The sequence below is a fragment of the Antechinus flavipes genome, chromosome 2 (genome assembly GCF_016432865.1).
Source record: "Antechinus flavipes isolate AdamAnt ecotype Samford, QLD, Australia chromosome 2, AdamAnt_v2, whole genome shotgun sequence".
In the NCBI taxonomy this organism is placed as follows: Eukaryota; Metazoa; Chordata; class Mammalia; order Dasyuromorphia; family Dasyuridae; genus Antechinus; species Antechinus flavipes.
Genome location: NC_067399.1, coordinates 33,670,641 through 33,691,549, shown reverse-complemented (window position 1 = coordinate 33,691,549; position 20,909 = coordinate 33,670,641). Strand labels below are relative to the sequence as shown.

Below are 20,909 nucleotides of genomic sequence, written 5' to 3'. Positions count from 1 at the left end.
AGCCTCTCTGGGCGCTCGGGGTCGCGGGACGGCGGGGAAGCCCGGACCGGGAGCGCGTAGGCCCGACGCCGCGCGGGGATCCCGCCTCCCGCCCCGCGAGTAGTCCCGGGCCCGGCGGCGTGGGCCCCCGCGGCTCGCCTTTCCCCGCGCCGCCCACAGGCCGGGGGCCGGGGCCAAGGAGCGCGCCCTGCAGCCGCCGGCCGTCCGCGGAGGACACGCAGCCCCTGCCCGCTGAGGCCTGGTGGCCTGGCTCCGGCCTGCATCGGCGGCGGCCGCGGCGGGGTCCGCCCTCGCCTCCCTCGGTCGTGCGGCCCGCGCCTCCTCGGAACCTTTGGCGGCCGGCTCCGGAGGCCTCTGGCAGTGACTGAACCCGGAACCCCTAACCCCGCCCGGCCTTACCCGCTGCTCACCCCCTCCGTTGGTGCTCCCCACGTCCCTCCTGCAGCCCCCCCTGCTGGGACTCCCCGCATCTCTCCTGCAGCCCCTCTCCAGTCCCCCGCCTCGCACCCGAGCCCGGGCCCCCCTCCTGCAGACGCCTCCCAGCTAGCCTTCGGGGAGGCCCCCCATTGATGGGGGTCCCCCGACCTCGGCCTCCGCCCCCGCTGGTTCCCGCCCGCCCCCGGGCGGGCCCCTGGTGAGCGCCCCCATGGCCGCCCCGGAATGACCGGGGGATGCGGGCCGCGTCCTTGGGCTCCCGCAGCGCGCTCTGCCTCGGCCGCCCCCTCCCCCGCTGAGCCTCGGGTCGGACTCGGGGCGCCCTGAGGCAGCGCAGCCAAGATGTGGCTCAAGCTCTTCTTCTTGCTGCTCTACTTCCTGGTCCTGTTCGTGCTGGCCAGGTTCTTCGAGGCCATTGTGTGGTACGAGACGGGCATCCTGGCCACCCAGCTGGTGGATCCGGTGGCGCTGAGTTTTAAAAAGCTGAAGACCATCCTGGAGTGCCGGGGCTTGGGCTACTCCGGACTGCCCGAGAAGAAGGATGTCCGAGAGTTGGTGGAGAAGTCCGGTAAGGGAGCGCGGGGCTGCTGGGCAGGGCCAGGGGTTGCACCCGCGGCGCCCCCCCCCACCCCAGCCAGGCCCCTGGTCAGCCGCCTGGACAGACAACTGGCCGAGGGGCGGGGGTGGGGGCAGGGGCGGCAAAGACCCGGCCGGGGGCACACACCGCCGCGGCGAGTCTGAGGCTGGAGCCCGGGGCTTTGGGTCCTAGAGACGAGCTTCTCCGCGGTACCACCGGCCTGCCCCTGAGATTCCAGCGAGAGAGAAAGGAGAGCAAAGAAAGGGACAGGGAGAAAGAAGGGACAGAGAGAGAGAGGAGAAGGGTCAGAGAGAAGACATAGCGAGAAGGGACAGAAGAGAGAGAGAAAAGGGACAGAAAGAGAAACTACAAACAGGGAGAGAGAGAAGGGACAGAAAGAGAGAAAAGAGACAGAGAGGGAGAGAGAGAGAATGAGAGCTCCTTCTAGCTTTGCAAACGTCAGAGGCACAAGAAGTGGCCCTCCGAGTTTCTTGGTATCCAGAGCTCCCTTCTCCCTCTGCAGGGGGCCACCTTACCTGCGATTTCCAGCTTCCTGGAACCCCAAGGCTGCGTGACCTGCTCAGGGTCACCCACCGGGTGTCTGAGGCAACACTTGAAGCCATGCTTTTGAGGGCATCCTTCTGTCCATTCTGCCAAGTTACCCATTTAACCTCATGGTGCTGTGTAAGGGCTAGTGGTTATCCCCATGATGGAGCATGGCACTGCAGCTGTCATTTTTTTATATCCTGGGGCCTTTTCCTCCCATAAATAAAATAAAGAGCCTGTAGAATTTTAAACCAACAATTTTGTGAAGTTTTAAGGAAATAATTCAGTTTCCAGGGTCCTGGGAAAGAAAATGTGAGATTCCTTCACTTTATGGGGGAGACTGAAATGATTTGTATGTTTTGTTTTTTTAAGTTTGTGGAAAGTAAGTAACACTTTGAACAGGAAACCTCCTTAAAGATTTAAGGATTTCTCAGCAACTCCAACTTTGGTTATAGACAAACAGAAAATGATTTCGGACCATTTGAAAATATTCTTACGACAAATAAGTCATTTTAAAATTTCAGTTTATAAATTAAGTGTGTATGTGTATGTATCCATGTATATATTCTCCAGATTTTCCTGTATATATACCTCTAAGTGTAAATTTCATGTTTGTGTACACGTATAAACCTATGCACTGTGTGTAATACCAAGGCAGCCTGCCCTTGTTTCCTTGCTTGTTAGAACTCTTGGTAAATCAGATTGTGAAGATGCCTAGGCCTCAGGCTTAACATTTATAGGGAGGAACATAGATTTTTAATAGAGAAGAATGCCTTGTACTAAGAGTGAGATCTGTACTTTAAACTCTAGAAAAAACTGGGGAAAGATAGGTGAAACTTTAAGGAGGCTCTTCTTTTTTTTTGAAAAGGAAGTTTGGGAGAATGTTTTTCTTTGATGATCCTTTCTTATCTTGGTTTGAATTTCCATTTCCCCTGCATTTTTAGTCCTTAGCCCTGACAGCTGTAGGTTAATGGATTAAAACACCAAAAAGTGAAACCAAATGTAACACATGAACTTGATTTGTCCCTCTTACAGACAATTGGCTGGCTGAAGTCTACAGTTTTAACATAATGTCAGTGGGAATATTAACTTTTTTCCACTGAATTCTGAAATGTACATTTTTAAGGGTCCCAAAATGTTCATTTTCTGCACAAGAGAAATATTAATGTATTTGTTTAAAAGATTTGTTTCTTCCTTGTCCTTCCTGTCCTTCCTCCCTACATACACATATGTACACAAAGAAATGTATATTTGCTTTTAAGTTTTCCTTCCTGGATCAAGAACATACCAGGCTGGCTTTCGGTATGTAACTGTTGAAACCAATGGTTCTTTTTTGTTTGTTTCTAGTGTGGTCTACTTTATATTTGTAAGGCTAAATTATTTCCTTCAGCAATCCCCTACAGCTTGTTTAATGGGTTAGACATAAATATTAACTCTTCTGGCAGATTTACTTTTTAATGACTTAAAGGTGACGGTGTTATTAAATTCATATGTGAACTAGTCCCATGTTCTCTCTCTACAAAAAAAAAGAATTCATTTTTTTCCAATTAAAGATGGTGTCCTTTATTTTAGTGTGTTTTATTATGGGTTTCATCTCTAATTAAGAGAATTTAGTGAAGTAGCCAAAATCAAAGGCTCTTAATATGCATATTAATAAACAAGCACTACTAATATAAGAAATGAGATCAGTCCTGTAGACCTGATTAGCTGTACAAATATAGTATTATAAGTTTTAGTCCTAGACAGATGAAATTAAAATTGTTTTAAAAACTAGACAACTAACTAGATTGTTGCGTATAATCTTAAAAGCTGCTGTGTTGATGTTAGCTGAGGATGGTTTTACCCCTTCCTATCTCAGTAAAAGCTAAGTTAGAGACTGTACCTTAAGTTGTGTTTTTCTTTAGAGTTCAGTTGATGGTGAAAATTCACAATTTCTATTGTTTGTTTTGAAAGGTCAGGTTTTTGACACTTAATAATACTGCAGGCTCCATTATTCATTTGGTACGTGACATCCAGCAAGTCCTTCTGCATCCCAGTTATTAAATCTCTAAAATGACAGTCTTATTTAACAACAGACTATTTATATGTGGCCCAAGTAAAAAGATATACTGTAGAAAGTCTTAGGGTTGTTGTGATTTATTTTTAGCTGTTGATAGAAATTCTACAATGTCAATATAAATCTCAGCTTTATGTGTCTATACAACAAAGTGATAGTGTTTAGCTATGTAAAGCTCATTCCAGAAATTATGAAAGGAATAGGTTTACAGGTGAATGTTGTCCCTTTGTCCTTTTTGAAGTTTTATTTCTCTAACTTTTTCCTTCTTTAGGAGACCTGATGGAAGGTGAGCTTTACTCTGCACTCAAGGAAGAAGAAGCGTCGGAGTCTGCTTCGAGCACCAACTTTAGTGGTGAAATGCACTTTTATGAGCTGGTGGAAGACACCAAAGACGGCATTTGGCTGGTTCAGGTATTTGGCTCAGTGGCTCATTCACACTCACTTCAGAACTCAGGTGATCCTTCCAGAGAGGGGCTTATCTGTCACCAGGCTTCTTCTGAGCCAGCTCTTCCTGGCAGTGATAACAGGCAGTTTTTGTGCGTCAGCTGTAGGCTGTTGAATCCCAAGGGAATAAAAGGAAGACTGAGTGTCTTGATTCCCGTTGTCTTTTTCTCTTCCTGTTCCCCAGACTGGAATAGATGGGTATTTGCTTGTGTAGTTCTGTCTGCTTTTGAAGCATTTTAAAAACAAAAAAGAGAAGCTGTTTAGGCAGACTTTTCATTGTGTTTGTGGAGATGGAAATACAGGCAAGCCGGAGAACTCGAGTTAGTGTAGTTGATTAAATAATAGTTTTTAATCTTCAAAATTCAGAGCAATAAAATCATGGCCTTTTAGACCTGATAAGGATCCTACTGATAATTAAACCCAGTGTTTTCACTTTCATGGTGGTGAGCCTGTACTTGATTTGTCCCTCTTACAGACAATTAGCTGGCTGAAGTCTACAGTTTTAACATAATGTCAGTGGGAACATTAACTTTTTTCCACTAAATTCTGAAATGTACATTTTTAAGGGTCCCAAAATGTTCATTTTCTGCACAAGAGACCTGAGGTCATAGAGCTAATTGTGTAGAGTTCAGGGCTCAGAAATCCAATTTAGGTACAATTTTTCCCTCTTCTTCTCCCTGGAGTCCAGAAGGAGGCAGTTAGAATAGAAGGAAGACTGAACACGAGGTCTGGAGACCTTGCTATGGAGGCCAGTAGTGGCAGCATTGACTTGGGCAAGTTGTCTTACCCTCCATACCACAGACAGTGTCCTCAATAGCAACCATCCCTGGGGAGAAGTTATATCTGCCTGGTACTTCCTCACGGAAACCCTGGGATTTAAGCCGATTCATCGGAAAGAACAAACCGAGATTTAGAGAGATGAAATAGCGGCGCCCACCAGCCAAGGAAGGATCTGCTCAAGTTCTTACTCTAGCCTGGCAAGCTCCTGAGCCACTTGTATGTAGTGTACGTACCCATGGCAGGACAGGGATCTGATTGGCCTTAGCATCCCATAAACCATAGGAATCACATCTAACGAGTACCTGGTTCACTTCAAATGGAGGCCCAAGTACCTTTTTGGGTGACCTGGGGTTCTAGGGCCTTTCTCCTCCCAAATTACCTTGTGTTTACTGTGCGTGTGCTTAGTATGTCTATTATTTGCCTGGATAGAAGGATGCTCCTGGAAGGCAGGGCCTGTTGGGTTCTCTAGCATCTGGCACACAAAAGGGGTTCAATAAATGTTGATTGGTTAATTGCATAATAATGATAACTCATATTTATATAATGCTATAAAGCTTGCAAAGGGCCTTCCTTATTTGCATCCTTTATCTCATTTGATTTTCCCAGTCCTGTGAGAAAGTTAGGAACTGTTACTATCCCCATTTTATAGATGAAGACTGCAGGCTGGGGAGGGCAATAAAGTGTGAGAGTCCAGGGACGCTTTTTTTGGTGCCATTTGGATTTGCCCTCCCATCAATCAAGAGTGTTTGAATGTCTTTTTTAAAGCTATAACATCTTTGACCTGTTCAGTTTGTGTGAAGAGACTTGCTCCTTGTTTTTTGTCCCTTAGGGTTTATTTCTATTGGGGCTTCCCAAGGAAATCTTAGATGGTTTTAATGATGCTAAAATGTTAGGGATAGTAAATTGTGTAGACTGTCCCATTGGCCTCTGTTCTACATGTCGGGATTTCATAGAAGGGAAAGGTCCCAAGGACCAGAATGTTCATGGTTATTGACTTTCCAGATTTGGGTTCCCAGAACTAGGAATTATTATCTTTCTATCACTTGAGTTTGTGTTGGCCAGCAACAGACTCACAAAGGCTGTTTGGAATCAACACTGGCATGTGAAGACTGCAGATTTTTAGCAAAGTTGCTTCCAAATGGAACTCTTTCATGGGTATCAAGTGATAACTGCTGAATATTCAGCATTGCTAAATTCTGTAAATGTAAAACTCTGTAGATGCTAAATAAAAATTGTCCAGAATAATGTTCTAGGGCCTCCTAGAGATAAAAATTTCAGATGAAATATGGTCCCCACCTTTGTGGAGTTGACAGATGGGTTGTTGGGAAATTGACCTATTAAGTTACTGGGAAGTAGAAAAGAGGGACTTTGTACCTAAACACCAGTTAACCTATTGAGTCTTGGCAAAGGAATGTTTTTCCTGGTAGGTCTTTGTCTGGGAAGACAAAGCCACCATCAGTACTAATGGGATATTTTCAGAATCCATGATTTCTTTAGCCACGATATCCTTTCCACCACGGAAGATGGCAGCCCCTGTGCTTTTGTGAACAGTCTTTATGATCATCAAATGGACACCAGCCTCCTGTTGATGAGCCCCTCAGGATGTGGCCATCCTGGTCCAGTGATGGAGGGTAGGCTTGTGCACCAGGGCTCGGGTTTTGCTGTGGATAGTCCGGAGTCGTCTCCACATCATGGAGAGATGTCAGAGGAGAGACCTTTTTCCAGGGGTGGTGGTGATGCACAAGGCTCTCTGTGTCCACTTCTTTTCCGTGGTTTCCCTCGTACCCAATGGCAAGCCCTGTGAGATGTCTGAGACCAGGTTGGCCTTGGGAGCTAACCCAGCTCAGCTTCTCAGAGCAGAAGGACTTGCTCTAGTTACTTTTAAGGGTTATATGATTGGTTTTTTTAAACCATAATTGAAACTGAGGGTACCTGGAGTTGAGGAGATAGGAATATTCTCTAGGCCCCTGCTCTGTTATTTTTCCTCCAAAGACATTTAACTGGAGCTGTGAGCTTCGGATGGTCAGAGAGAGGTCAGCTCTGTTTGTCAGAAAGCCCCCAGGTTATCAGGAGGCTGGATCTTCTCTTCCCACAGGATGTGTTCCTTCTCTTTTCGGGAGTCGGGTTTCACTCTCTCGGAGACTCTGTGTTCAGATGGGGTCTGTGATGTCTGTGGCAGAGGGGAGTCCACGTTTGAGGGAGTTGTCCAGGGCATCCAGAGCTTGACTGCTGAGTCCCTGGTGAGGGTCCAAGCCAGGCCTTGAACCCGGGCCCTTCTTGTTGCCTTGGGGTTCCTACGGATCCTTGTTCTCCTGTGACCTCCATTTCCTTTTCAAGTCAGCATATAGGGAAGTATCATGCAGCTGATAGTAGCTCTCCATGCAGCTTCATCTTTGTTCTGGGGTTTAAAAAGTGTAAATCCAGTCGGGAGGCAGCAGGCCTCTGCCTTGGAGCTTTCTCTAAGTGACAGTGGGCTTCGTTAGCTTATCGTCAGATCAGCCGGGGTCTCGGCGCCCGCCTTGGAGCCTTTTGCGTCCTCTGAAACTTGGAGAGTACCGAGGGGCGGGCCCCTGGTGGAAGGCTTGGCCTTCCTCCAGCCCTCTTTCCAAGAGCTTCTGGGCAGTCTTGGAGAAGCCCAACCTCACGGTCCGCCTGCTGCCCGTAGCCCACCCTAGCAGCCCCAGGGCACACAGCGTCGCTGCCAGTCTCTTCTGTGGCCCATCCTTTTCCCCTTGGTCGTGGCCGGACTTCCCGGTCCTGGGCCTCTCTTCTCTTGCTGGGGCCTTTGATGCTCTGGGCACCTCCTTGTCGCCATGTAAGCCTGAGCCGCGGCCCGCGCCGGGCTCCGTGCTCTGGCCCCAGGACGCAGAGCCGCATGGAAGGACACGTACAGTTTAGCAGCTGTTTCTCAGGCCACCGGCTTTGCTCTTGTTGCTTAACCGCGCTGCTGGCGTGGCCGTCAGCATAGAGGGAACCGGGCGCACTCAGCCGGACTGGGCAAGCGGGGGGGAGAACCGAGGGCCCGGGGCCTCCCTCATCTCTAAGGGGCTTTCTACCAGCCTCAGGACACGAGGGGCAGTGCCTCTGGGGAAGCCTCAGCGCGGGAGGGCCCCACGGTGTGCCCCACATTGTCCAGAGCTCCTCCTCTTACTGCCGGGGCATCGTTTCGCAGGCTCGTGGCCTTCTCTACCAGCCTCAAAACAGAAAATGTCAGGCGTTTGCATTCTGACTTTATTTTTACCTCGCCCAGGAAAAGGACCAAAATAATACCCAATGTCCTCGGTTTGCTGCTGTCTGTGGCTTGAGCCCCCCCTTTAAGGCTGCCGTTTGGCCAAAATGTAGATTTTGAAATTTAATTGAAAATGCCTCGTCATAATGAAATGCTGACTTACAGAAAATGGAAACATCCTTGACTAAGTCCAGCGGACAGGATTGAAGACGTTTGCAGTTAGGTTGCCCTTGGTTTGATACTAACTTGTAAAATCATAGACCGAGCTGGAGGACACCTCCCCTGATCCATCCCCCTCCTTTTATGGGTGGGAAAACAGACTCAAAGAGTTACACACACACAAGGGGTCAGAACTTCGGCATCTTGGCGCCCGCCTAGGCCAGGGTCCTTGGCCCCGGAAGCCCAGCGCCCCAGAAGGCACGTCAGCAGTCGCCATCGAGTGTCAGCAGGCAGCTTTCAGTCTGATAGGGAAGCTCTCTGGGCTCATCGATAAACATTCAGCCTTCGGGGACTCCTCCCCACTCTGGGACCCCTCAGTACGTGGGATCCCTCAGCATCGTGGGGTCCCTCGGCATCGTGGGGCCGCCCTGTTTCGTGGGACCTCTCAGTATCATGGGGTCTCAGATGTCTGAGTCGATTCTCATTCAGTGAAGGAAGAAGATGTCTGCCCTTACCTTCAGCGCCTCCCTCCCCTTCTTGCCAGCTCCAGGAGTGGCTTTTGGGAAGCCCATCACTAGCCGGAGCCGGGAGACTTGCAGTTTGCTCAGAATGGTAGAGAAGATTGCCCATTGAGACCAGGAGGGAAGTGAAGGGGGACTTGTGCTTCGGTTGGGAAAGAAAGGGATGCTGAAAGGAGGACATCTCAGGAGAGATGGTCCGGAAGGAGCCTGAAGCTCTTCCTCCTCTCCCCGTGGCGATGACGGGGCCCTTCTCTTTGCCATGACCTTTGAGCCCCCTCCTCACAGTGGGCGGCCATGGTGTCAGAGTGATCCAGCAGCCATCCCCTCAGACCCCTCGTCTTCCATCTCAGGCATCCCTGTTGTGTGCGGCGGGCTGTTCTCGCTAGCTTACTGGCATCTGTCTGTGGCCCCCCGGTCAGTACCGGGGAGACCTCCCCAGCCTTGGAGACCCGTGGGCACCATGAGGGGAGTCAGAGCAGAGCAAGTGTCCTGGGGCAGAGCCTGGAGGGGCCCCAGGAGCCCCAAGGCAGGGCCAGAGAGGGAGAGCGTTCCAGGCCCCGGGTCTGGACAAAGAACTGGCTCAGGTACGAGTCGCTTGGATCAGCTTGGAAAGGGGGCTCTGACCGAGGCCTGTGCTTTACCTGGAAGACGTCGGGGACCTGGTGAGACTTGTTGTGGACAGCTGTGGTCAGGCTTGGGATATCCCTTGGAGGGGAGAGACAGGCTCTGGGGGCCCTGGGAGGCGGGGACAGTGGTCCAGGCAGGCCTTGGGACGGGTGGCAGGCCGAGCCTGGGAAGCTGGTGCAGATGGGTGAGAGGGAAGAGCTGAGAGTGACTCTGTCCCTGGGGAACGTGAACAATGGCGGCCATCGCTACGGGGATAAGGGGCTAGGAGAAGGGACGAGTTTTGTGAGGACGGCCGCAGCCGTGCATAAGCCGTGAGGCTCGCAGGCCCTTTACAGACATTTTCTCATTTGGTTCTTGAACTGCCCTGGGAGCTGCCGCTATTACAGTGACTGACAGCTGAGGCTGCCCAGTTAAGTGAGTGGGCCAAGGTCACACAGCCAGCAAGTGTCTGAGGTCTCCCTGAGCCCATGCTGCCCCACTCCATTGCCAGAATTCATGGAGAAAGACACTGAATTCTAGGTTCATTATGCTGCATTAGAAACACTTAAGGGATGTCCAAGTGGCTGTGTCCGGCGGACAGCTGGAAATATCTCTGGCCTATAGTAGATACTCAATAAAAAGTGACTGATAAAATGTCAGACTGGAGCTCAGGGAGTCATGAGGGCCGGAGGCATTTATTTCAAAGTCATTCACATAGAGATGAGATCTATATCTCCAGGAGCTGATGAGAGAGGGGGAAGGGAAAATAGTTTGTTAGATGACAGCAGCATATCCCCTTTTCAGGTCAGGAAGGGGGTAATTTATTGTCTAAATCAAACTTTAAGAAAACTCAGTACAGAAAGTCCTTTGTTAAAAACCTAAGACTTAGTGGATAAAGCAAATTCCACAGGTAATGGCTATATGTGTTGATTTTCTGGAAGCTCAAGAATGGCTTTTAAATGTTAGAATTGTGTTCATTTCGTGCCCTAAACTTTCTAGTAAATGCCTAGTTCATCTTTTTAGCCCCCCAGCTCTCATACCACACTTTTCGTGTACACAATATCCTAAGTTGTTGTGAGCAGGAGATTGTCCATAGCCATGTTAGCTCAGATAATAGAGAATAAAGATCCCAGTAGAAGGGATCTGTCAGAAAAATCTTTCTTTTAAAAATTTTTTTAAAATATTATTTTGTTTTTAGTTCCAGAAACTCTCCTTCTTCCCTCTACCCATTGACAGGAGAAGAACAAAATTTATTGATACATATAATCAGGCAAAGTAAATTCTGCATTAACCTTATGCCAAAGAGAGAGACAGAGAGACAGACAGAGACAGACAGAGAGAGAAACAGAGAGAAACAGAGAGAGACAGAGACAGAGAGAGAGAAGAGACAGAGAGGGAGATAGAGAGAGAGACAGAGAGAGAGAGAAGAGACAGAGAGACAGACAGAGAGGGAGACAGAGAGAGACAGAGACAGAGAGAGAGAGAGAGACAGAGAGAGAAGAGACAGAGAGACAGACAGACAGGCAGAGAGAGAAGAGACAGACAGACAGAGAGGGAGACAGAGACAGAGAGAGAGAGAGACAGACAGACAGACAGAGGCAGAGAGAGAATATTTCAATCTGTATTGAGTTCGTGAGAGAATTCTCTTTGTGGCCGGGGTAGCTTTGGAATTGTGGGGAGTGGTTGTACTGAGAGAGAAGCTGAGTGTCTCACAGTTGGTGATTATGGCAGGCTTGCTGTGGCCGGGTACTATATTTTCCTGGTTCTGTTCCCTTCACTTTGCGTCAGTTAATATGGATCCCGTCAGGTTTTCCTGAGACAATTCCCTGCAAGGTTTCTCAGTTCAGCCACTGGCCACTTGACGGGCATCCCCGAGTTCCCAGTTCCTGGCCACCACCAGAGGGGCCATGCGTGCCCTGGATGCCCCGGGGCGAGGTCAGACCAGGAGCACTTTCCTGTAGCCCCGATGGGCAGAGTTCCCAGCTGCGCCCCCTAGTGGTCGGGCCATTTCACAGCTCCCCCAGCCTTTCCTGTCCTCCCCCATCAGCTTGTGGCCTTTTCCTTTTCTGCATCATTAGCTAATCTGAAGGTCTCAGGTGGTATCCCAGAGTTGTTTAATTTGCGTTTCTCTCCAGCCAGAGCGTTTGCCATGACTAGTGATGGAGCCGGGGTTTCTTCCCCTGAAAGCTGCTTCTTCGTGTCCCTCCCCATGTTCCAGGTTGGGGGGGAGGGGTGGCTCCCAGGCCGGCCCGGGCTTTGTGGGAGCACGGAGGAAGAGCCGCCGTGGCGGGAGGCGGGAAAAGCCCCGTCCGGCCATCAGCAGAGTGAAGAGCTTCCACGCCAGCCCGCTCTGGGCGGGGGAAAGCCTGGCAGCGGGGGCTCCCTTCCCTCTCCGTGCCCCCCCCACACTCTGCGCCCCCCTCAGGGATCATGAGAAAGGACGCGAGGTTTGTGTTCCCCCAGGGGTGGCGGAGACTCCTGTTGAACCGAATGGCACGTGAGCTTAGAGCGTCTGTGAAAGCGGCCCCGACCCCCATAGACATCCAGGGTCCAAAAGACTGCTGAGAGCCGGCTGAGAGCTGCGGGCAAAGGAGGGGAAGGGGGAGGGGTATCCAGGAGGCTGGCGTCTTTGTGCTTTTTTGGAAGCCCCTTTGTGGGGAGCAGGGGGACACTTCCCAGGGCCGGGGTCACTCTCCTCTGGGGGAGGAAGCGCTCTCTTGGGTGTGCGCCTTATGTGGGTGCAGGCACCCTCACCCTCAGGGGCTCCGGCTCTTCCTCCCTGGGGCCTCCCTTGTAGTGAGCACAGTCCTGGGCCTTTGTTTCCACCTGAGCCCCCGGCCTGGGCCTTCTCTGCGGCCTGCTCCCGTGTCCTCCTGGGCATGTGGCCAGTTCCTCCTGATGGGACGGACTTCCCAGGGAGGGACAGGCCCGAGGTCGCCGGCATCCTGTGCTCTGCCGAGCACTTTTACATTGTCCCTAATGTCCCTGAGAGGCGGCTGCGGCTGGGCCCGTTTTTAGAAATGGAGACATGGACTTGCCCAGGCTTACACGGCCAGTGCTCAAGGCCCGGCCTCCCTCCCCATGGGCCCGGCCTCCCTCAACCATGGGCCCAGTCTCCCTCACTACAGCCCGGCCTCCCTCAGCACAGCCCGGCCTCCCTCCCCATGGGCCCAACCTCCCTTGCTGTGACTCAGCCTCCCTCAGGGTGGCTCAGCCTCCTTTGTCACGGGCTGGCACTCTGCCCTCTGCGCTGCCTCCGGCCTCAGACACAGGGGCATGGCCCTGGTCACGGGCAGTGGGTCCCAGCTGGGGTCTGGAGGTTTGTTAGGACCAGCATGTCCCCACTGAGCTGATCATGGGGGGGATGGGGGGAGTTCTACTCTGACCTTGGGCACCCCCTGCAGGGTGACCCCAGGAAGGCTGTCTGTCCTGTAGACCACCTCCCCCTCCTATTTGTGTCTCCCTCCTGGTGGAGTCAGTCCGGCTTTGCGAGTGCCATGGAGGGTTTTGCGCATAGTAGGTACCTTACAAATACCTAATAACTGAAGGGATACTTGGTGAGGAAACCCCTCCCCCAGTGCAGCTTAGCTCCCCCTCCCCTTTTCCCCCTTGGGGACTAGATCTCATGGACCCCCGAACTTGCCCCTCGAGGCCACTTGGCCAGCACGGGTCAGAAACCCCTCGAGGGCAACCCTGGCCATGGGAGCTCCTGCTGCGCCCTGAGGAGCCTGGCTTGGCCCCAGCTCTTGGCGCTCTCACTGACCCACTACCAGACAGCCCGAGATGACCTGGTGGGCGCAAGAAGGGAGGGCCGGGGGTCAGAGCAGAGGCCTGGAAGGGGGAAAGGCTTAGAAGCCCGTTGGGACCCCTGACACTCGCCCCTCCCCTCTCCCCCCTGACTCCTTGTAAACCAGGTGGCCCCTCCATTATATCATCTCTAAGGCCCAGCCAAGCCTGGGTCAGTCACACCCGTCCTCTGCCTTTGCTTCTTCTGATGGGTCCCACTCACCTGGGCCCTCCCTGCAGCCAGCAGCCCTGCTCCACTTCCTCTGGCAGCCTGCCCTCCCCCCTCCACAGTGGCTCTCTCCCACTTTCCCTTCCTCCTCCAGTCTCCCCCCAGCCCCGCTCAGGGCCCGTCACTCGGGGCTCTCTCCTCGGCCCCTCGTCTCACCTGGAGGCGGCCTCGCTCCTCTTCCCGCGCAGGTGGCCCCCGAGTCCAGTTCCTCCCCCTCCCCCCCAGCACTGACCTCCCTGGCTCCCCGCCTCCCACAACTCCTCTCAGGCCCAGGCCAGGCCCGTTTGTCCACATGTGATCTCTCCCATCCGACCGGAAGCTCCTTGAGGGCAGGGACGAGACCTGCTCTCTGGCCTGGACCCGCTGTGGGATGGCAGGGCGTCGAAGCAGAAGGGGCCGATGGAACGAAGGCCTTGGGGAGGAGTGGCTCATGGCGGGAAAAGGAGGCCCCAGAACACCAACATTCCTCTCCGGGAAAGGGAGGGTTAACTTTACTTCCTTCGAGCGTGGAGCCCTCTGGGCCAGGTCCGGGCGCCCCCAAGGTCAGGTCTGTTGGCAGCCTAGTAACCAGCTGCTAAACGCTTACTGGTGCCAGGCGGGCAGCGGGTGGGGCAGTGGTTCAGAGCCCCGGCCTGGCGTCAGGAAGACTCATCTCCCCAAGTTCAAATCTGGCTTCAGACATTGTGGGAACCGGGCCAGGTCTCTTCACCCTGTGTGTCTCAGTCGCCTCAGGGCTCAGATGGGCCCGAGAAGGAAATGGCCAAACCAGCCGGGTACCTTTGCCAGGAAAACCCCAAATGGGGTCATGAAGAGCAGGACCCGACCGAGAAACAACAGTGTGCTAACTTGGAGATCCAGAGAAAGGCACAAGAGGGTCCCTGCCCTCCAGGAGTTCACACTCCACTGAGGAAAGATGGGCACGGGCTGTGTGCATAGTGAGGAACGAAATGGCCTGAAGTGGTGGGAGTTGAATCCAAATTCTTGCTGCACTGAGGTTCTGGAGGGAATGAGGAGCTGAATTCCCTGAGGGGTGGGGGCTCCCACCTTCGCCCTCTCTGATGGGGAAGGGGGCGCTGAAGAGGGGTGTGTCACAGAGCCGGATCCCTCCGGCAGAAGGATGAGATTCAGAATTCCGGGAGAGCGGGCAGGTGAGGTGATGGCGTCCTGAGACCAGAAAGTTGGAGAACTAGTTTCAGCTTTTTAAGTAATTCTGTTTCAGAATCATTTTGATTATTGGGAAACTTTTCTTCCAAATTCAGGTGTCGGTATTCAGTCTGTGTGTTTTATTTGAGCCGGCTGCAACCTTCTTTGGAAATGAGGATTAGCTGTCATTTGTCATTATGGATAATTGGGTCTTTAAACACAATTTGTCATTTAGCATTTTAACATTTCAAATTTGCCTTTTTGAGCAGCCAACAATATTAGAGGGATTTTCGGAGATTTCTTGGTTGTCCTTGCCATTTAAAGCACTTAATGAGTGTCTGGCCCCAGGGCATCCTCCCAGATGGAGACAGCTGAGAATTTGATTCTAGGAAGGCTGTCAGCGCCTCCCACCACTTGAACCCCAGTTGAGAATTGGCTGCGGAGAATTGTGGCTCTGGTTTGGAGTTTTCCCAGAAAGCTCATTTCCCTGAGTTTGTCACAGAATGAACGGTCAGGCCTGGTAACTCGGTGAGGAGGGACCTTCTGGCCTGATGGATGGCTAGTTAGGGTGTTGGAGCCGAGTAACATCTGGCCCTGGAGGCCCCGCGGGGTCCTTGTCCATTTTGTCGGGTTAGCGTTTGCAGGGGAGACGTGACAGGGCAGAAGAGTTGGACACCTGTGTGAGGAGCGCTCACTTTCAGGAAATTGAATTACAAGAGCTGGGCTTGATTCTGATTGAGGAAGCTGAATTCTGTCTCTTTTCTTTTGGCCGCAGGTCATAGCAAGTGACAGAAGTCCGCTGGTGGGGAAGGTCCACTGGGAGAAAATGGTGAAAAAGGTGTCCAGATTTGGAATCCGCACAGGAACTTTTAACTGCTCAAGCGATCCCAGGTAAGCACTCCTGCCCTTCTGAGTCCTCTGGGCCTTAGGAAGAGCCATAAACCCAAGGGGCTGGCGGGGATCCGAGCGGGGGCTGCTGCTGGTGGGCATCTGTGGCCGAGAAGAGGTTGCTACGGCCCCCTCAGAGCCGCAGCATCAGTGTGACCCAGAATCCCCTCTGTGAAACTGCTCGGCCCCTTCTTGAATTAAGCGCCAGGAGGTTTCTCTTCTGGTGAAACTCTAGTCAGAAGCGAGGAGCCACAGGCTTCCTTTTTGCTTTGTGCCCTGTGTGTGGGTGAATTCTTCCCTTTGGCTCTGGCCACCCTTGCCAGCAGCGCTGACCTCTGCTCCGTCCCATCCTTAGCACTTGGGAGCCAGCAGGCTGTGAGGGGGGAGCTTCCATGCCCTTGATACTTGACCCCAAAAGTCACTCAGTCCCTCTTTCCCCCGGGCTGGAATATCACAAAGTGGCAGACCTGTGCCCGCCCTTGGGCCTGATGCTTGATGCTAACGGTGTCGGGAAGTCACATGTCTCTACCAGTCACAAGTCCTAGCCAGTTTTCCCTGAGCCCACAAGCAGATAGCTCAGGTCCTGGTGGCAGAAACGGAGAGTTTTACAGCAGAAATCGGAGGTCCGGGTGACCCCGAATCCTGAGCCTCAGTGTCACAGAGCAATCGGGGCTGACCAGCCCCCAGTCACTCAGGCTGCTCGTGCCCGACCTCCCCGTACTGTCCGGATGGCCTCCTCACTACTTCTGGGCCTGCCACAGTCCCCCCTCCTGTCTCTTGGAACCCTTTAAGACGGAGCTAAAGTTGGTTTTCCCCCTGAGGTTTTTCTTCTTTCTCAGGGCACATCCCTCTCTCCTTTTTGGTGCTTTATCCCTTGGCCTTTCCTTCTCCCCTACTGATTCTGTGTGTTCCTATTCTTCCTGTAATCGGATGGGAAGCTCGAGGAGAATGGGTGCTGGGTTTCATACCTGAAATTGCCCCATGCCTTGGACTTTGGGAAATAGTCTTGATTTCACAAAAACCACACTTTGAAAAAGGCTGCATATCCTGATTTGGGATCAGAGCTGATGATCACGGGTTCTTCACTGCTGCGCTATGGGAGGTGCTTCCAAAATCCGTCCTTTTAGTGATCCCTAAGGTTCAGGGGTCTTCCTCCATGCTTGTACCTGTGGCATCGGTCAGAGTGACCCGGGTATATCCAAGTATCTCGGTGTAGAGACTCATCTCCATCGCAGGACACAGAAGCGATTAAACGTGATCCCTTTGCACTGCTCCTCTTGAGTTACCCACTTTGTGCCTGTTAGTTGGGGTGAGAATTATCCAAAGAGCTTTTAACCAGTAAGAGACCTTTAGAATGGCATATTGGGTAGGACTTTGTTTACAAATAAATGAAAGCTTTCATGAATGAGTTCTCTGGTGTTTTGGAAGAATTAGCTTTTCTAACCATACAAGTCACAGTTCAGAAAAGCCCTCAGGGATGATCCCCGTTGTCAGCCATAAGAAAAATGTGAGAATCTCAGGGACAGAAGGCACTGTCCACCTGAGGTCATCTTAGAATTCACAACATTCGGTTGTTTGTTCACGGCCCCCTTCCCTTGGTGTGCTGTGCCAGGATTTCCATGTGGTTCTCCTGGTTCTGCTTCCTACCATTTACATCAGGGCATTGAAGTTTTCACGTGCTTCTCTATAGTCGTCATATTCGTTGAAGATATTTAGACTTAATTCAGCCAATCAACAAGCATTGGCCAAGTTCCCACTGTATGTGGCAGGTGCTGGGGATGGAGCCGTAAAGGATAGTTCCTCCCTTCAAGGTAATTATAATCTCCTTAGGAAGAAGATGCTCAAAGAGAAATAGAGACTGCTTGCAGATGAAAGAAATGCAAACTTACTTTGGGGTCATAGGAATCCTACCTTGAGACGCCCAGTGAAGGCAGGGGCCTTTGAGCCGACCCCTAGGAGGAGGATTTGAATAAAAGAGTTCTGGGCTTGGGGAGCAAATGCAGAGGCAGGCGGTGGGATGCCCAGCACCGGCAGCTGCTCTGAAGCATTTTGGCCAGTTCCTCCACCTTCCTTTTTTTTTTTTTTTAATTTCAATAATCGTGATGAACCTTTGACCTTTTAGAAAAGAAAATTTATAGGACGAAAGCAGAAAATTGGAGAGGAGGGGAAATCTTACTGCAAATTTCTCATATTAAAAAAAACACCAAGAAATATAAAGGGAACAAATAGGCTCCGATCTGAACTCAGAGCTATCGCTTCTGTCTCTGGAGGTAGAGAGTGCTGTTCATTGGGGTCTTCTGGGATTTTGAGAGCAGCTGAGCCTTTTGCGGGCGCTCACTGTCACCCTCTTGCTGTTACTGTGAGAGGGATGTTTCTCATTTCTCAAATACACAGAAAGCTGAACCAGAATTCCCTAAATGAGAAATAGGCAAGGGTATGAACAGACTGTTTTTAGAAAGAGAAATCCAAGCTATCAAGTTTTATGAAAAAGTGCAGTAAATCATTAATAACTAGAAAAGTAAATTATAACAACTCAGAGGTGCCTCCTCATACTCAGATCTGACTAACATGACAAAAAAGGACAGACATCAGGAAGAATAAAATAGGGACACTGATGCTTTGTTGGTGGAGTTGTGAACTGGTCCAACCATTCTGGAAACAATCTGGACCAGGCCCAAAGGGTTGTAAAAACTTCACTCCCTTTACACTCAGCAAACTCTGTATCCCAAAGAGATCGAAGCCATGGGAACGGACCTCTATGTACAAAAATACTTATAGCAGTTCTTTTGGGGGACTTTGGGAGATGTCAGTCAGTTGGGGAGTGGGTGGACAAACTGGTGTGTGAATGGAGGGAATACGACTGTGCCAAGTGCACATCCCCCTCACAGTCGGAGCAAGAGGGCGACAGGGAACGCCCTGAGGGACTTAGCCACTCTCCCAATCCGGAGGGTCCTGATGAACAGTGGTCTCCACTCCAGAGAGAGGGGCCTAGCTCTGACCATAGATTGGAGCCCATTTGTTTGCTTTCTGTGTATTTCTTGGTGGGTTTTTTTCCCAATGTGGCTAATATGGAAATACATTTTGCACGACATCATCTGAAGAAAGGGAGAGAATTTGGAACTAAAAATCAGAAATTTCTCTAAAAAAGCAGATCTCTCTTTCCCTCTGCATTTCCGCATTCAGCATCCCGGCTCCTTACTTCCCAGCCGGCTCACCTTTCTGACTTTTATCGCACATCTGCACTTCATCCATTGACATTAAAAACAAATGCTTTACGGCTCCTGCGTGGCCGGGCTTTTTCCGGGTGCTGGCGGTGCCCGTGGCCACGAGCCGACATCCTGGGAAGGAAGGCCGAGGTTGGGGAGGGGAGCCTTGACCCTTTGGGAGCGGAGTGCCAAGGGGCGCTGCCCGGTGAAGCGGGGGCTGGGGATGTGGCGCTCTCGGCTCACGCTGTCGTTCTCTCGTAGGTATTGCCGTAGGCGAGGCTGGATCCGCTCGACCCTCATCATGTCCGTGCCCCAGACCAGCACGTCCAAAGGGAAGGTGATGCTCAAGGAGTACAGCGGGCGCAAGATGGAGACGGAGCACATCTTCAAGTGGATCACCGCGCACGCGGCTTCTCGCATCAAAACCATTTATAACGCGGAGCACCTGCGGGAGGAGTGGAACCGCAGCGACCAGTACTGGGTAAAGATCTACCTGTTCGCCAGCCTGGACCAGCCACCGGCCTTCTTCTCCGCCCTCAGCATCAAGTTCACCGGGAGGGTCGAGTTCATCTTCGTCAACGTGGAGAGCTGGCCCAACCGCAGCTCGATGACGGAGCTGGGCATCCACAGCATGCCCTCCTACATCCTGCGGACGCCCGAGGGCATCTACAGGTACGGGAACAACACGGGCGAGTTCCTGTCCCTGCGCGCCATGGACTCCTTCCTGCGCTCGCTGCAGCCCGAAGTCAACGACCTGTTTGTGCTGAGCCTGGTGCTGGTGAACCTGATGGCCTGGATGGACCTGTTCATCACGCAGGGCGCCACCATCAAGCGCTTCGTGGTGCTCATCAGCACGCTGGGCACCTACAACTCGCTGCTGATCATCTCTTGGCTGCCGGTGCTGGGCTTCCTGCAGCTGCCCTACCTGGACAGCTTCTACGAGTACAGCCTGAAGCTGCTGCGCTACTCCAACACCACCACGCTGGCCTCCTGGGTGCGCGCCGACTGGGTCTTCTACTCCTCGCACCCCGCGCTCTTCCTGGGCACCTACCTGGGCCACGGGCTGCTCATCGACTACTTCGAGAAGAAGCGGCGCCGGCAGCACCACGCCGAGGAGCCCAACAACCTCGAGTGGCTCTCCAGCCTGTGGGACTGGTACACCAGCTACCTCTTCCACCCCATCGCCTCCTTCCAGAACTTCCCCGTGGACTCGGACTGGGACGAAGACCCCGACCTCTTCCTCGAGCGCCTGGCCTTCCCGGACCTGTGGCTGCACCCGCTGATCCCCACCGACTACATCAAGCACCTGCCCACCTGGCGCTTCCGGGGTCCTGGCGTGCCGTCCGAGGAGGACGCGTCGGAGGCCCCTCGGGAGCCCGACGACGACTCGGACAGTGAGGGCGGGGAGACGGAAGCGGCCGGCCCCGCCGCGGAAGGAGGCCGCCGCCAGGACGGGCCCCCCGAGGGGGCGGTGGAAGACGGGGAGCCCGCCTGGCCCGCCGACATGCTGCGCTGCACTGAGTGCGTGGTCTGCCTCGAGAACTTTGACCGCGGCTGCTCGTTGACGGGCCTGCCCTGCGGCCACGTCTTCCACCAGAATTGCATCGTCATGTGGCTGGCCGGGGGCCGGCACTGCTGCCCCGTCTGCCGGTGGCCCTCGTACAAGAAGCAGCCGCCGCGTGGCCGCCGGCCGCCCCCCTCAAGTGACGCCGCGTCCTGACGGGCGGCGCTGTCCCGCGGAGCCCGGGCTCGCCGAGGGCGCGCCCCGTCAGTGTTAGTCACAGCGTTTTTGTGGTTTGAAGTTTAGTTTAATGTTAGTGCAGTGACCAGAAATATACATTATGCTAACGTTAATGGCAGAATTATTTGGTTGCCTTGTGTGTCAAATGGAATGCATACTTAATTGTACAAACTTTTCTTTACTCCGTTGGAGATTCGGCAGTTGATGTTTTTGGTAAGCACAAAAAGGCGAGACAGAAGTCTATCCCAGCAAGAGATGACAAGTTGGGGTTCAGAGTCCAATGAGATTGACGGTTGCTTCTCTTAAATGTTTCCTCCCTTTTTACAGTCTCTCTGTTCAGCACCTTTGGTTGAATAATGTATCTCTGAGACATGAAATTTAAGAAACCTATGAAATAAATTATTTTAAACCCAGAAGGCTGCAGACTTTCCAAAATGAAATCATTTTTGATAAAGTAAATAAATATAGATATAGATGTCTGAATATTTGATTTATCTGTAAAAACTAATAAAATATAATTTTGGTCTCTTTTACAAAAGAATAATAGAAATCATTGGAGTCTG

The 20,909-nt window shown here is 52.1% G+C and overlaps 1 protein-coding gene across 1 annotated transcript; it reads left to right on the top strand.

The window, feature by feature from the left end:
- Positions 1 to 238: 238 nt before the first annotated feature.
- RNF103 (ring finger protein 103) lies at positions 239 to 20,762 on the top strand. Its single transcript, XM_051974395.1, has 4 exons — positions 239 to 1,003; positions 3,886 to 4,025; positions 15,287 to 15,402; positions 18,867 to 20,762. The coding sequence occupies exons 1-4, from the start codon at positions 778 to 780 to the stop codon at positions 20,323 to 20,325; spliced, it is 1,941 nt and encodes a 646-aa protein (XP_051830355.1). The 5' UTR covers positions 239 to 777; the 3' UTR covers positions 20,326 to 20,762.
- Positions 20,763 to 20,909: the final 147 nt, after the last annotated feature.